Source organism: Hemitrygon akajei, chromosome 23, assembly GCF_048418815.1.
Source record: "Hemitrygon akajei chromosome 23, sHemAka1.3, whole genome shotgun sequence".
Taxonomy (NCBI): domain Eukaryota; kingdom Metazoa; phylum Chordata; class Chondrichthyes; order Myliobatiformes; family Dasyatidae; genus Hemitrygon; species Hemitrygon akajei.
Window position 1 is genome coordinate 37215619 of NC_133146.1, and position 16757 is coordinate 37232375.

The 16757-nt window shown below is 37.5% G+C and overlaps 1 protein-coding gene across 5 annotated transcripts in view; it reads left to right on the forward strand.

Moving 5' to 3' along the window:
- pcgf5b (polycomb group ring finger 5b) overlaps nucleotides 1-16488 on the forward strand; it is a 147659-nt gene extending 131171 nt beyond the window's left edge. For all 5 annotated transcript variants that reach the window (XM_073027424.1, XM_073027423.1, XM_073027426.1 and 2 more), the window contains 2 exons: nucleotides 1106-1195; nucleotides 13541-16488. In XM_073027424.1, the coding sequence (XP_072883525.1) occupies nucleotides 1106-1195; nucleotides 13541-13588 (138 nt within the window). In that variant the 3' untranslated portion in view covers nucleotides 13589-16488. The remainder of the gene's footprint in view (nucleotides 1-1105; nucleotides 1196-13540) is intronic.
- Nucleotides 16489-16757: the final 269 nt, after the last annotated feature.

Here is a 16757-nt window from a genome sequence, read left to right on the forward strand (position 1 = left end):
GGCAAAGAATGACACATCGAAAAAAATACCTAATTACTCAGTATCTGAAAACGCGAAGGACATTAGTACCAGAAGGAGGAAGAGAGGGAGGGATATAAACAGAGTAAGGCATGCAAAGTGCAAACACCGAAAATCACAAAGTAAGACATTGTATGTAAGGTTTTATTAAACAGCAGAACTCTGCCTACTTTAGAGGAATCACAGTACAGTTTGTCAGTGTAACCCTTAAGATTTCCAGTGCTTTTTAGTTGACTGTTAAGCAGAGGAATTTTAAATATAATTAAATATTAATTGGCAAGTGCTTTGGAGGTAGTTCCCCTTTGGTACTGCGATTTAATTAAAAGTTTGGCAAAGCAGTTCCTGAATTTACAATGACAGATTGGGAGCATTTCCAAAAAAAATACTGAAGATGTTGTTTTCACGTTTACCATGTCACACAATAGTTCAACAAAAATCAGGTGAACAATTAGCTTGATCGAGAATTAACTTTTTTATTGTGAAGTTACAGTTCTTGAACTGTAACCTATATTGCAAAAGACCACCTTCTGGCAAAAATGCTAACATTGTTTGTCAAGCCTCACACAACCTGATAATAATTGCTAGTAGCGAAGGATCACTGCATAATGTATTTACTTAATGAGCCATTAAGTGAGACATATGAATAAACAGTTTTTAGACTGGATGATTTTGAAAACATAAGCAAAATAATAACCACAAAATGGAACATTTTAAGAAGGTATGGTGACATTGACTCACAATGCCCATTGATTCTCCTCAACTATTGCTTTCAATTCCAATATAAATAAAAGGGATGCAATTGGTGGTCAGGACTGAACACCAGAGAATAATTGGTTCTCTTAACTTGAACTTGATCTTGTTTGGATTATTTGGTTTATGTGTTTGGATGATATAAGCAGTAGATTGGAGTGTCTTCGTTTCTCTGCAAGTGATAACTCATAAATCAAACTTTCATTCTCAAACATAACATTTACAATTTTTCATTTTGAGGGTCAGTGGTTGATGAACAAAATTACTTCTTTTAGTTAGAAATTGAAAACTATTTATGTAATATAACAAAATACTGACTTTTGTTTTCTTCCCAAAGCTGGATGTTCTATGCAATGGGGAAATTATGGGGAAGGATCATACCATGGAATTCATATACATGACTAGATGGAGACTCAGAGCTGAAAATGTAAGTATGCATATCTAGTTTTATGTTAATTTAGTTTAGAATATATTCTTATTTGAATACTAGTTTCTTATCATTGATAGGTGGGAGAAATAAAGTTTGTGAAGCATTTTAATGTCAATGTGAACTATGAATTTCATGTTTCATCGGAGAACGTATCACAAACTACTGTTTCCTTTTTATATATGCATAATATTAAATCTTTCTGAATAAATAAGTTCGATATCTAAGTGTGACCATTAACCCAAGAGATCTGTAGCCCTAGGATTTCCACTGGTAGGTGCAATACCTTTACAGAAGAGCACCAGTATTATTTAATTGCCTCACCAAAGTCCATATGATTAACTTACAACATTGTTAGGAATACGGAAAGAACCCCAGCTTTATGCTGCCTGCTTGTATTTTTGATTTCAGCACACAGGCAATTTAGTTTCTTGGTTCAATGCATCTGCAAATTCAGTATTGTGACAGTACTGGATTTCCAGCATCTGCAGATTTTCTTATGTTTGTGTTCAGTATTCCGACAAGCAAGCTCCAGTTAATGCTAAATTCTACTGCTTATGCTTTTTATTGGGAAATCGCATTGTGTCTGGAGCAAGTGCACTTAGTTTGTGAGCAAAATGATTTTGACCTTGTGTATGTTGTTGCTGGAGGAAAGACAGTTGGACTACTGTGCCAACCCACAAGTTCCTTTGCATAGTATAATTAATGCCCATGAGAATGGTCTCCCAGTTTAAAAGTGAATCAGCATGACAACAGTCTGACCTCCCACTGAAGTATCCAGTCATTAGGTAGCTCTTGCAAGTGATGCAAAGCAAGTTACAAATTGGACCATCAGAGTGATCCAAACAGAAGTTGATTTCGCTTTGGAAAAACCTGCACAAATGCCCTGTTTTGAGGCCCAACAAAGATCACATCTGGGTTCTCTGTAGCAAATTTCAAGTATGACATTGCACTATGGCAACTTGGAACAGGCCCATTATTGCACTTGCTATGCATTTGAAAAGATATGTGAAAGGTTATAATGTAAAGTGGGACTGGTGAAAATAACAGCTTCATACTTATGGCATCTGCTGCTTGTAACTCAGCAGAAATTCTGAGTTTAGGGGAAAATGGGAGGTGAGAATGAGGATCAGGAATGATGAGACAGTACTCTGCCCCACATAAGCGTATTCTGGTAACAGCCAGCATAACCTCATTCCAGATATCACAGGGCATGTGTGGACAACTTCTGCTGAATCTGGTTTTGCAAATCTTGACCTTAAAGGAAGGATGAATGTTGTGTGATCTAATGAAAGAAAGACCTACATTTACACATGTAGACAGAAAGGATTGCTTTAGTTACCTGTATAATTACTAGTTTAATTAGTTTAGCACAACATCATGGGCTGATGGGTGTGTTTCTGTGCTGTATTGTTCTGTGTACAGAAAATATACAACGGCCACTCATGATTTATTTCACTTGAAGTAAGTGGGGTGGGACATTTGAACCCATAATATGATGCCTCAAACATGGTACCAACCTAGCTATACAGTAATTAGACCATAAAATCATAAGACATTGGAGCAGAACAGGGCTATTTGACCCATCGAGTCTGTTCTGCCATTCCATCATGGCTGATTTATTATCCCTCTCATTGTATCCTTAAATTTTAAACTCCTAACAATTACCTTCTTTCATTCACAACTCAATGATGCTCACAATGTCATACCTGCCAATTTTTAACTGTACTACAAGATCCGTGTACTGCATGCATTCAAATGTAACATCTTCAGTCCTGTGTTCATCACCCTTTTCAATTTTGCTCCCCCATGTTACTGGAAGTCCTATCCCTTTCTGAACTTGATGACTTTTTATTTAGAGACTTTCATAATTTGTTTTATTGCAGCAAAAACAAATGTAATTCAGTAATGTACTACAGTGAAAGATAAATTGTATTTTAATGCTGTGTTATAGATATATCTACATTAATTCAGTGTTATATTACAGTGAGTGCTATTGTCATCCCGTGGTAGATTTCAGGTATTTGGAGAAAAATTGACCAAAGTCAACATGGACAAGGTAGGCTTTGATGCAGAAAATAGTATTTGATTAAAGACAGGAGACTATGAAGACAATTTTGGGCACCTGGACCATGATGACTGAAGTTTTCTGCTTTTGTGATGCAGGACTTTTTTTTAACATTGGCAAGGTGGTTGATTCAGATGAGTGGAAATGCAAAGGGAATAAAATGGTGACATAAATTATTTGGAGCATATGTAATAGAATGAGGAATAAATTCAACGTGCATGAAGCCATGGTGACTCTGCTTGATAAGATTCTGATTTTCCAACTCTGCTGCTCTAACTTTAATAATAGATTCTAATATTTTTCCAACAATGGATGTAAAGCTAGTTAGACAATAATTGCCTGCTGTTTGCTGCCCTCTTTGAATAAGGGGTGTCACATTAGCAGCTTTCTTCAGAATCTAAGGGATTTTGGAAGATTGTAGCCTATGTGTCCACCATTTTGCTTTACTTACTTTAGGATCCCAAGATGTAAGCCATGCCTTGTGTTTAGATCTATAAATATACCCCATGAAATTTCTGTAGTAAGAGTAATGGTATTTAAATTCATTACTAGCATTTTTCAGTATTAGTGGGGTATTCATGACATCTTCTGCTTTAAAGATAAAAGCAAAATAACTGCTTAACTACTCTGCCAGCTCCTCCTGATAGATATACGGAATATATATATGATATATAGCTGCCATACGGAACTTAGAATCTTGAGGCAGTACATTCAAGTCTCTCCATGCCAAGGATGTTCAATAAGTATGCAATCCATAACCTATACCTGGTCAGAGGATATTAGTTTTGCTACCTGAAATTTCTAAGCTATTTTGCTCAGAATTGCATCCTGCAGACCGCTTGTGTTTTTACCATAGACAATATCCCCATCAGAAGACAACGTTAAGTTGTCAAACTTCTAGATATGTTCCAAATAATTTGTGAAAACATCTGTCACAGTTTGGAGGGCAGATTGAATCAAGGAATTAGAGATTAAGGATTGGAAGGTTTTTTAGGAGTTGTTTCTCCTCTTTCCTACATGGATATTCTTGCTGTATTTCACCATCTTTTTGCCAATGGGGATTCTTTATATTTAACCAGTATCCACTAGTTCTAGATTCTTCCGTCAGTCCTCAGGATCGTATGTTTCAGAAGGAAGAGCACTTTGAAAACCAGCATGTTTCAAGTTGTAGAGGAGAGGCAGGACAGAGAATGAAAGGTGTGTATGTGATTGGGTGAATAGTGAAAGTTGTGATGCCCGTGGAGAACACGATGATGATTTGTTAATTGGAGCTGATCTATCCAGCGGAGAGGATGAAGAATGAGGACATGGGGCGAGGAGGATGACAATAATGCAGGAACTGTGAGATATGGCTCACTGCAGTTGCTGTAAATTTGAAATAAAAGAGAAAACCTAGAACTCCCAACAAGTTATACAGCAATGCTGTGGAGACAAAGTCTGAGTCAACATTACAGGTCGAGAAGCCTTTCGTCAATTCTGGGATAAAATGGCAAGGCTGGTTATCTGAAATTGTAACATTCAATGATGAGTCTTGAAGGCAATATCATGCCTAGTTGGAAGAGTTGATGCTTTTCTGTGAGTTCAATAACAAGATTTTATCTGTCTATTTATCTATTATTTTCCAAAATAAGTAGACAAATCTTTTTATTAATAAAGAATTTTATCTTTAAAGCAAAGTAGTACTCCATTATTAAGGTTATTCTGTGTTGATTTTTTATTGACATTCATTTATTTCATTGTAGTTTTGTGTAATCCATCTTCAATACCTAGTCAGGTGGTGAGATGGTGTGCCTGAAGTTTATATAACAAGCCTTTTCCATCCTCTCTCAGCTAGCACCAGGGAGTATTTTTCAATTTCTTTCTGCCTTAAACTATTGCTAGGACTCCCAGTAGTACTATCTCTTTTCAGCTTAAGATGGATCTGACTGCCAAAGCAATACAAACTGAAAGCTCAAATGATCTATGGCCGCAAGGGCATAGTTCTCGTGGTCATAATTTTGGAGTACTTTGCGGCCTAGTATGAAAGTGTCATTGTGGTGATGGATTATGGCGCGATGAGATTATTTGAAAGAGGCGATCCATGAAAAGACTTGTTTCATTTTTGGAGGAGATTAAGGAAGTTTCATCTTTCAAATGCATATTTATATTTGAAGATATAAATATCTAATTGCAGCTGTTCATCACAATTATGAATTTATTCTAAGCACAAAAATCCTTTATTTATTGTTTATAACTGTTGGCTGATGCAAAAAGCAATGGTGTATGTGTCTAAGAATGCATAACCCTGTCAGATTATAAAAGGCTATGCATCCTTCCTAGGAGATCTTTTTTTTATCAGATAAAGAGAAAGGAGAAATGTATTCTGTTTAAATGCTTTAAAGCTATTTGAAAAGTGGATTTCTGAATTTCTGTTATTTCATTGTTGATAGGTGATTGTTGCTATTATTTGGAATATCTGAGATTAGAATGAATGATGCAGGATAGAAAGAGCCTATTTATTACATTGTATCAGTTCCCTTTGCTGCATTATTAGTGTTTATTACTTCCATGTGTCATTGGCTTTCTCTCCTCCATTTTGTGCAGAAAGGCCCCTAGAAGAGTTTTGGTGCTAATAACATTTCCCTTATTCTCCAACTGGTGGATATGGGCAAACTAAAATGGTGAAATTAGCAGCTACAGGTTTTGAAAGTAAATAAAAAGGACAGACACCGTGACACTGAATGTGGCAAGTCTTCAGTGTTGACCTTTGCCGTTAGCATTCTTACATTATTGTCAACCTTGTCACTACAAATGACAATGCAACAGATAAAACATATTTCCTTAAAATGAAGAATTGCTAGTCTATCCCTTGAAATTAACTGTTCAAGCACGAAGTATTTGCTGGAACAATTAACCCTTGAGTGAAAAGCATTTTGCAACACAACAGAAAAGAGGCAATGGCCTGATTGACGTAATATTACTTTTGCAGAATTATTCCCATTGTGCTTACCACAAGAGGGGGGATATTTCCTTTAGCAAAATTCCAATGGCAACCTTGGAATAAAGGGATGTCTCTTTAAAAACAGAGATGAGGAGGAATTTCTTCAGTGGGTGGTGCATCTATGGAATTTGTTGTGACAGATGACTGAAGGCCAAATTATTTGTTGTACTTATGGTAGAGGTGGATAGCTTCTAGACTGATGAGATTGTTAGAGGTTATGGGGCAAGTATTCACTAACAGATACTGTAGTGTAGTGGTTAGCATAATGCTACTACAGTGCCAACAATCTGTGACCGCATGGGTTACCTCTGGGTGCTGTGGTTTCCTCCCACATTCCAAAGACATATAGGTTAGTAGTTTGATGAGTGTGATTGGGCAGCGTGGACTTGTTGGTCTGGAAGGGTCTTTACCTTGCTTTATCTCCAAATAAATAAATAAATAAAATTAAAAGTCAGTGTACATAAGCTGCCTATGTACTTCACGCCTTATTTTTATTCTGGACCATTTTTTGGTGGATGAGATAAAAATTAAAATTTTTTTAAACTAACAGCCTCGCTTAACATTTTGCTTTCAAATTATTCCATGTTACTTCCAAATACTGCTGTGACTTTAAAATACTCGACCACGTCATGAGCTTGGAGCTAGGAAGATGCATGAAGAAATGTCACCTTTTTCTTAAAGATTCTCCTGAGTATATAGTGACTTCGTTTCTTTCTGTAGCCACTATTTCAAAATAATGACACTAAAGTTGAACAGCACGAAACAGATGTTACGTAATTGGGAATATGATGCTCTTCCGCAAGCTACCATGTAATCACTGTATTTAATTGGTGGTTAATCTGACCAAGCTGTTAATTGGCCTTATTTATCATAATACATTCAAATTTAATACAAGGTTTTAAGCCTCAGTTAAACTTTGGAACTTTGGAAAATATTTGTTTCAAACCATGGTAGCATCAGTTACAGTAAGAGCTTGTAGAATAAAGTTTTAGACTTGGTTAATTCTACATGCCATTTGCCAAGCAACTACTTATTTACAAGTTCTAATTACTTTGTAATTAGCCACTGAGCCTGGTGAGAGTTTTAATTACAGCAGGAACGGTTATCCAGTTCCATGTGTTTTTTTCCTGCGTTAATTGTTTCCACTTTGAAATGCATTTTTACAAAGTGTCTTGATTGAGTTGGAAGGTCATAAGTTATTAATTTTTGATTATTGCAATAAAACAGTACAGCACTGGACAGACTTTGCTAAGTCCCATGTCTTTGCAAACAGAAATAGCTATACAGTATATTCAGTAAATTGTTAATGAAAAGCTGTGTGAACAATATGCAACAATTTATATGCTACAGTTAAAATTAAGCTCCTGTCCTTGTTGCATTAGCACAGCCACAAGTTTCAGATGTGCTACGTGTGGGTTACTACAGAGCATTTTATAGAAGATACACATTGCAGCCCTGGCGCAGCATTGGTAGAGGCAGTGTAAATTTAGGGTGTGGTGAAGACCTAGACAGTTAGGCTGTTTTTTCTTAGATGGTGTCAAGATTGTTAGAACTGCAACTGGAGAGTATACAAGCAAGCTCTTTTCTCGTGTCTAGTAGAGGGGGATGAAAGGTTTGAGCTGTTGTGGGTCTGGCACGATAGCACATTGGTCAGCGTTACACTGCTACAGCACCATCACCATGGATTAAATACCATCACTGTCTGTAAGGACTTTGTACATTCTCTCTGTGACCGCAGTGGTTTCCTCCCACATTACAAAGCCATAAGGGTCAGTAGGTTAATTAGTCACATGGATGTAATTGGGCCAGAAGGGTCTGATACTGTGCTGTATCTCTAAATAAAAAGTAAAATTAAACTCAGTCCTTCATTTCTCTGATTCCCCTCATAGTCACAGTATTAACATGGTTGATCCATTTAAGTTCTAAATAATAGTAACTCCCGAGATGTTAATGGTTGGGACCCAACAATGCTAAAGTCATTGAAAATCAGGGGTAAGTATTAGGAATCTCCTACTGGAGATGCTCATTGTATCGCACAATGTTGTCTGAATGTAAACTGACACATAAGGAGAATAGGCCAGCCATTTCCTCAAGCCTGCTACGCCATTTAATTAAGTTGTAGGTTACCCAATGATGGCCTCACCATCACTTCCCCACTCTCGTCACACATCTGCTGAATCCCTGTAGTTCAAGTATTTGTCAACCTCCTCTTGACTACTTTCAGTGATTCCACCTCCGTAGGCCTCAGGGATAGAGAATCACAAAGAGCTATGGTCGTTTGAAAGAACACAGGTTTATAAGTTTAAAACTTTCTGCTGATGCTAGAAATCCAGAGCAACAAATTCAAAATAGTGGAGGTACACATCAGATCAGGAGAATAAACTGTCACAGTTTCAGACCAAGGCCCCTCATCTGGACTGGAGAGGAAGGGGGAAGAAACCAGAATAAGAAGTTGGGGTGGGGGGGGCAGGGGAAGAGAAAGGAGTGCAAGCTGCTACCTGATAAGGTGAGACCAGGTGAGGGTGGAAGTGGGTGGGTGGGGAGGAGGGGGGAACGAAGTGAGAAGCTGGGAGGTGATAGGTGGAAAGAATAAAGGGCTGGAGGGCACAATGGAGTAGACAATAGGAGGAAATGAAGGAGAAAGGGCACTAGAGGGAGGTGATGGGCAGGTGAGGAGAAAAGAGGGCTGACACTGAACTAGAATTGGGTATGGGAAAAGAGCGAAGGGGAAGAGGGGAGAAATTATCAGAAGTTAGAAAAATTTATATTCATACTATCAGATTGGAAGCTGCCTAGATGAATAGGTATCGATTATTCTGAAAGTATGCTTCTTGGTTCAGGACACCAATTCCTGAGAAATACCCTCTCAAAATCCCCATCAGAATCCTATGTGCTTTAGTAATATCACCTCCCATTCTTCTAAACTCCAACCAATATAGGCCCAACCTAATAAATCTTTCTTTAGGCATTCAAGTCTTCATTCAAAGAATCAATGTACTGAACCTTCCATTTACTGCCTCCAGTAAAAGCCTATCTTACATTAAACATAAAGTAAAAACGTGTGCAATATAGCAGGTGTGGACTCAAGAGGAGGTTGACAAATACTTGAACTACAGGGATTCAGCAGATGTGTGAAGAGAGGGGGAAGTGATGGTGAGGCCATGACTGGGTAATCTACGACTTATCTAGCAGGCTTGAGGAAATGGCTGGCCTATTCTCCTTATGTGTCAGGTTACATTCATACAACATGGTGCGATACAATAAGCATCTCCAGTAGGAGATTCCTAACACTTACCCTTGATTTTCAATGACTTTAGCATTGTTGGGTCCCAACAATCAACATCTCGGGAGTTACTATTATTTAGAACTTAAATGGATCAGCCGTGTTAATATCCTAGATTGCACCAAGTCTTACCTGCTTTTGTAACTCCTTACAATTTAAGCCAGTATTTTATTAGCCTTCATAATTTCTTGCTACACTTGCATGTGTTTCATGTACTTGGACCCCCATGCCCCAATTTGTAGTCTCACTCCATTTACATAATAATTTGTTTTTTCATTCTTTCTTCTAATGATCATTATCCTACATTATATTCCAGCTGCAACTTCCTTGACCGCTATCAACCATATTCCACGTAGCAACCTGCATATAATTTTGCAGTCTTGCTGCTCCATTTGCTGAGAATCAATAATCATTCATGAACATCATCACTTCTGACATTTTGATAGAAGTTCATTGATGAAGTAGTTGGTTAGTAAAAAAAAACAGAAAAGTGCATATCCAGTATAACAATACAGTAAATACTGCTGTAGTGTCAGTGTTGTAGTTCTGGCGCAGGGTCTCCAGAGATACTACCTGACTCACTGAGGTTCTCCTGCAGTTTTTTAAAATTATTGTGAATACCTCACAAGGTCTGACTATCTGTGAAAAGAGAAACAGAGTGGGCATTACAGGCGAAAGAACTTCCGCATTTTTTTGGCTTTAATGTACGATGCAACTAGGTAGATTGCTTTGTCATTTCAGAGAACATTTATGAGTCAGCCACAGTGCTGTAGACCTCAAGTCACTTACAGGCCTGTTCCTATAGATTGTTATCCTGCCATTGAGAGTATTTGGTCATTTAACATTGCTTTTATTTTATACTTTTTTATTACTCTAGTTTTGTACTCCGTAAATGATATTACACTGAGAAAGCTACTTGAATGGACTGATAGTTCCTAGTTTAGATTCTCTGTGTTTCAGTGTATGGTTAATGAGGTTCACCACACTGACTACAGGTGAACATTCCCTGTGAAGGCTCCTGCCTTGTTTCCAATAACCTGCAACTTCATGTAAAGAGATAAAGATTAGCTTTATTTGTAACATGTACATCAAAACATCCAGTGAAATGCATTGTTTGCATCAAATCAAATCAGCGAAGATTATGCTGGACAGGTATCCCCATTCTCTAACCCTAACATGTATATCTCTGGGATGGGGGAGGAACCCAGAGCACCTGGAGGAAACCCACACTGTCATGAGGAGAACATGTAAAATCCTTAAAGACAATCAAACCCGGATCTTATAGCTAACACGCTGAAAAGCATTGCACTAACTGCTATGCTTTGGTTCCCCCAGAGACCAAGTTAGAGTAAAAAAAAAGGCACAAGAAGCACATGTAGATGAGAGGGAGGATAGAATTATTGCCACTGTTCAGAGTTTTCATTGTTTTTGAGGCTAACAAACAAAAAGAAACCATGGAGACGCTCTGGTTTCATGTTGAGAGAAAAGTAGGACTTTAAGTTCCCATGTGCAAAAGGATGGCAAGTTACAGCAGTACTGAAGTATGTGCTGTGGCTCTTGCTGCCTTGCGGATCAGCAACATCAATAGAAAAGGACAATATAAAACCAGAGAATGGATGGCATATTATTTCTCACACATGATAAAATGAATGACTGTAAGAGAACCAAATAACCTATCCTGATCTCAAGTTGGATGCTTCAATATGAAGTTAAGAGTCAGTGGAAAGTTTGCATATTTGAGGTGCAAGCGTGATAAAAGGAGAAAGGTCTGGAAATACTCAGTCTGGCTGCTTCTGTAGGAATGTTTATATTAACGTTTCATGCGGAAGACCTTTTTTCACAACTGGGAAGAAGAGAAAAGAAGCTTGCTAAGCTGTGGGGAAGGTGGATGAAAAGAATGTCTCCAATAGGATAAAATTGGAGTGACCATGGGGATAGTTTTTTAAGTACACAATATTCTGCAGATGCTGGAAATGTATAGCAATACACACGAAACAGAGCAAGTCAGGCAGCACATATTCCATAAATGTACAAATGGTAACTGATAACTGGTGGTAAATAATCTAGAGAATGCCGGCCAGTGGTGTAGTGGCATCAGCACCGGACTTCGAGGCGAGTGGTCCCGGGTTCGAATCCATCCAGCTCCTTGCACACTTTCCATCTGTGCTGGGTTGAGCGTCAAGCTAGCAACTCAGCCTTGTGAAAAACAGACACACCCTTGACCCATTCCCTGATACTCCCTATCAAGATCCCAAGGATCACCATTGTCAAGAAATTCAAAGAGACTGATGAGTGCAAAATGAACTAGAGGCTGATTACTCTAGGCCAGGTGTCTCACACCATCATTCCAGATAACCTTTCTGCCGTCTACAAAGCAATTACCTAGATTGAGTCCTCATTCACCATGCTATAAGCAGAGGGGTAAGCACGGCCCAGTATTAGGCCTTTTACTTGTATTTTTGTGTTGCTATTGACCCAGAACCAGAAATACATGGAATGGGACATCAGCTGATCAAGATGATTATATATAATGGAAAGTTGTAATAACACTGGCAAGTATTAAGAAATGTCAGTGGTTCTCTCCAGTGGTGTGTGTGCATTGTCAAAATCACTTAATTGTGACATTTCAGTCACAGAATGCTGACAGTGGAGGCAAAGAACACATACAGTTGTCAGTCAAGCAGAAAACTTCGTCCTAGATGGAGTCACCCTTCTTAATTTTTCCTAGAATTTTTCCCACCAGGCAAGTGGAGAGGATTTACAGCTTACAGCTCGAGGTACTGGGTTAAGGGTGAAAGGTGTAAAGTTTGAGAGGAACATGAGGGGAAACGTCTTCACTCAGAGGGTTGTGAGAGAGTGGAATGAGCTGTCAGCACAAATGATGCATACGAGCTTGATTTCAACATTTTAAAAGAAGTTTGGATAGGTACATGGATGGTAGGGGCATGGAGGCATATGATCTCGGTGTAGGTCGATGGCAGTAGGTAGTTTAAATGGTTTGGCGTGGACTAGATGGGCCAAAGGGCCTGTTTCTGTGCTGTACTTTTCTATGACTATGAATCTGACTTGCGCCTTGTAGAGAGTAGAAAGGAGGTGAGGCATGCACCAGAGGTTATCCAGTCTTTGGTATGCTCTGCAAGCCACAGTACTAATGTGGCTGGTCTATATGTCTTTTGGTTCTTTGGTGGAGTTATGGACTCAGCAATGATAATATTGTTAAATGCTAGGGTTATGTGGGTAGGCACTCTTCTGTTGGAGGCCATTGCCTGTTATTTTTGTGGCTGAAGTGTTGCCTGCCAGTTGTTGTTGTGTGCCTAATTGTTTGTCGGAATCCTCAGCATTCCAACACAACTGCTTCATTTGCTGAGGATCGGAGTACGGAATTGAACTGTGGAGTTCCTTAGGTATGCTGGGCCCTGTATCTAAGAAAGGATGTGCTGCCATTAGAGAGAGTCCAGAGGAGATTTTGGAGAATGATCCCGTCAATAAAAGGGTTAACTAATGAAGAGCATTTGATGGCTCTGGGGCAGTACTTGCTGGAGTTTGGAAGACTTGGTGGTGGGGGCGTGGGGTGGAATCCTATTGAAACCTACGAACTATTGAAAGGGCTAGATAGAGTTGACTTTGAAATAATGTTTCTAATAAAGAGAGAGTGTAGGGCCAGCAGACATATCCCTTTAGAATATACCTGAGGAGGAATTTCTTTAGCCAGAGGGTGGTGAATATGCCACAGATGGCTGTAAAAGCCAGGCTGAAGACGTAAATAGGTTCTTGATTAATAAAGGCATCATAGGTTACAGGGAGAAGTCAGAAAAATGGAGTTGAGAGGGAAAATAAATCAGCCGCAGTTGAATGGTGGGGCAGACACAGTGGGCAGATTCTCTCCTGTGTTTTATAGTATTATGGAATCAGCAGAGATTATGATTGCAACTGAAAGGTTATGTGAAATTGTTCTTCTGCATAAGCATTGTCCTATGAATTACTAATAATTACTAATAATTTCTGTTTTTATAGTCTTATCCAATGGTACTACAGTATCGGCCAAGGATTGACTTTGGTTAGACCAGAGCAGCTGTTATCCACTATGGAGGATACTGCACTAACGTTTACCCATCGACAGTTTGCACAATGAATGGATATATATTGGACTATGGACCGAATCAGATTTTTCGGAACAGAAACAAAGTTTGTATCTCTCTACCATTTTTCAGATGCATTTATTTTTCCCAAGAACAAGCTTGATGCTATTCTGCTACTGGAGCCATGAAACGTCAGTGTTCGTCAGTGTGATATCTGTATTGGAAACTGCAAATAATCACCCCCTCTTTAGTCTGTGAGTTGATAGTCAGTGAACACTGTCATGTGTCTAAAAGCCTATGTCCTGAGGTAATACATGTGCTTGTGCAAATGCTAAAACATAGAGCAAAATGGCAAAACTTACTCTACGTCCTTGAATAAATTATGTTCCGGCTACAACATGCATTGACTTTGTCCGTTTATAGTAGGTTAATTGGCCCGGAGGACTACATTTGAAGTTATAATGTGTTTTTGTTATACCACTGATGTAACCGTAAATAAGGAGGTGCATTTTTGTAGAGACAAATGACTTCACATCCTGCCCTGTAAGCATTGATTATTTTTTTTGTAGCTGAAGAAAGTAAATTGGTTTATGAGCATTAAAAAAAAACAAAATATATGGAAAAATGTTATACCATCATCTCACCAAGGGTCAGTAGCTTGGATCAAAAATTAGCTCATCTCAAATGGAGGAACTTGAGGTCTGAATCCATAAAGCAAAAACAACTAAAAATATTTAGGATTCAAAATCAAATTCCAGATTAGCAAAGTAATTATTCCACCTAAATTTGGGGAATGTCCTGGAGAAAATGTTTGCTTCCCTTGTCAAATTTCAGATGGAGATCTATCAATGGATTATCACATTGAATTTGTATTTGTCGTTTAATCGTTGTGTTCCTGCATGAAAATGAGATGGGTGGATTTTGGAATCCATGCTATTTTAGAATAAGTTACTGCAATTGATCATTGATTTGATAATGTAAGAATCTATGAATAGGTTCTCTCCATCATTGTTGCATTAGTGAGTACAGAACTTTGAAAAATAGAACACCTAGCCCCACAGGGTTCACCTCCTTGACAATCAGATGTCATAATTATTCGGCAATATGTGATTAAACAACGTTATACGATATATATTATTCTTATTACACTTGCCCAATAGTGGTTTAGGGAACTTGTGGTAAATTTTAGGTATGAAATCTGTGTAAGTTCAGCTATACTGAATGAGAAGTCTGTGTTGCAGTCTACGAAAACGTGTAATCCTGTTGCTAAAGTACAAAATAATGACTCTTGTAGTCAGACATCTAAGCTATTGGGACCTGTGATGCCGGTGATTTTTACCTCCCAGACATACCTACAAAAATATAGCTACTGGATAATGTCCGTAGTTTAGTCAATGAGTGTATAAATTGAGTTGTTCAACAGTGAGGGCAAAACATGCCTGATTTTGTGCTCAGCCTTCGAGATCTATTGTTTACATCAGTATAGTTTTATTTATTACTGAAATTGTAAATTCCATTGGACAATACAAAATTTCAGAAAGTCATGTTAGCATTGGTCATAAAGTAAAGACACTCAAATAATGCCATTTACTGCTATAAATTCCTAATATTTAATTAAAAGTAGGATTTAGTTGACTCAAAAGAATTGTTAGCCAAGATGCTGGACAAGCAATCAACAGGTTCACATAACATTTTATCTGTTGTGTTAATAGTTCACAGATTTAAAATAAGTGGAATAATATCTTGATAAAAAAGTTGGAAAAGTTGCATTCACCTCCTACTTTCAGCAACAGCAACTTCCTGATGAAAATCTTTATATTGGTCATCTACAGTTTAAAGGACCCAAGCAAGTATTTCAGTCAGCTCATGTAGTCAGAATGAATCTATCCATTGTATTAAAATGTTGTGTTAGTTGTTGAATGATTTGAACAGTGTTAATTTTCAAGGGGTCTGTAACCTGTTAAAAATGTAATACCATCAAACTGTACAGTGGTGTCATTTTCATAGTGTTACTTTCCATTTATGTCCCTGAAACTGTCATTTACATATACATTTTTTACATTTTCCTATTTCTTTGCAATGCACTCTGAAATACAACACTGAACATCTCCATTTAAGAAAGAAAGTAATTTTGCTGTGGTTGTAAAATGAGTCCAAGAATCATTTAATTTTAAATGAATAATTAACTTGAAGGCCATTGACTAAATCTTGCTATTAAAATGTAAATATTTTTGTAAAGAAAACCAATTGTAATTGTTTGCATACTGATGTTAATAGTATTTTATGTTTTGCAAAAAAACTGTTTAGAGAAGCAGTTCTATTTTTTAATATGTATTTGCTGCAAACATGCATTCCTCTTTAACCATGTTAGGGTTTTAGTGAATGTTCTGTATATTTGCAGTCACACTGGGCTGAGAAATGAATACTGTGTCTAAAAATTGTATCAATTGAAGCACAATTCACCCACTGTCTTGTAGTGATTTGCTAATTAAAAGAAGCAATAAAATATATTAGTTAATGAAAATGCTTTTGTAAAAGGCTTCGGCCACAGTCCTGTCAGTGAACTGTTGTGGATCTGGACTGTCCATTGTCATTAAATCAATGAGTTAAAAATTGAAGTTTTTAAAACATTTGTATGATGCACTTTTGACCATTTGATTGCTGAACACGTTATCCTGACTTTTTTATTTATGATGAGGCATCTTTTTGCAATATTAAACATAACTTTGCACAAACTTTTTCATGAGGATTATATATTGAAGGGTTCAGAGGTTGATATATAATCTTGAAACAATGAGTTTGGAAACCATGAACTTTTAATAGGTTATGCTAGAGGTTTATAAATTGATAAGCGGTGTGATCAATCCACATTATGATTTAGTGTAGTTCTTTTCCAAATAAGTTAATTTTTGTTGAAGTAAATAATAAACTTTTTAATTACTTTATTTCACCGTTTTCCATTTTCCTCAGTCTAGCAAATAAGTGCAATAAGTTACCTTGTTAACTGCATAATGATACATGATTATGTTTAACAACCAGTTGTTTAGGTTTTCATGTCATTTAAAATATTGTAACTTTTAATACAGGAGCTTTATAAATGTATTTTTATCCTTCTATGTCGCATAATATTAACCAAAAAAGGTTCCGAGCAC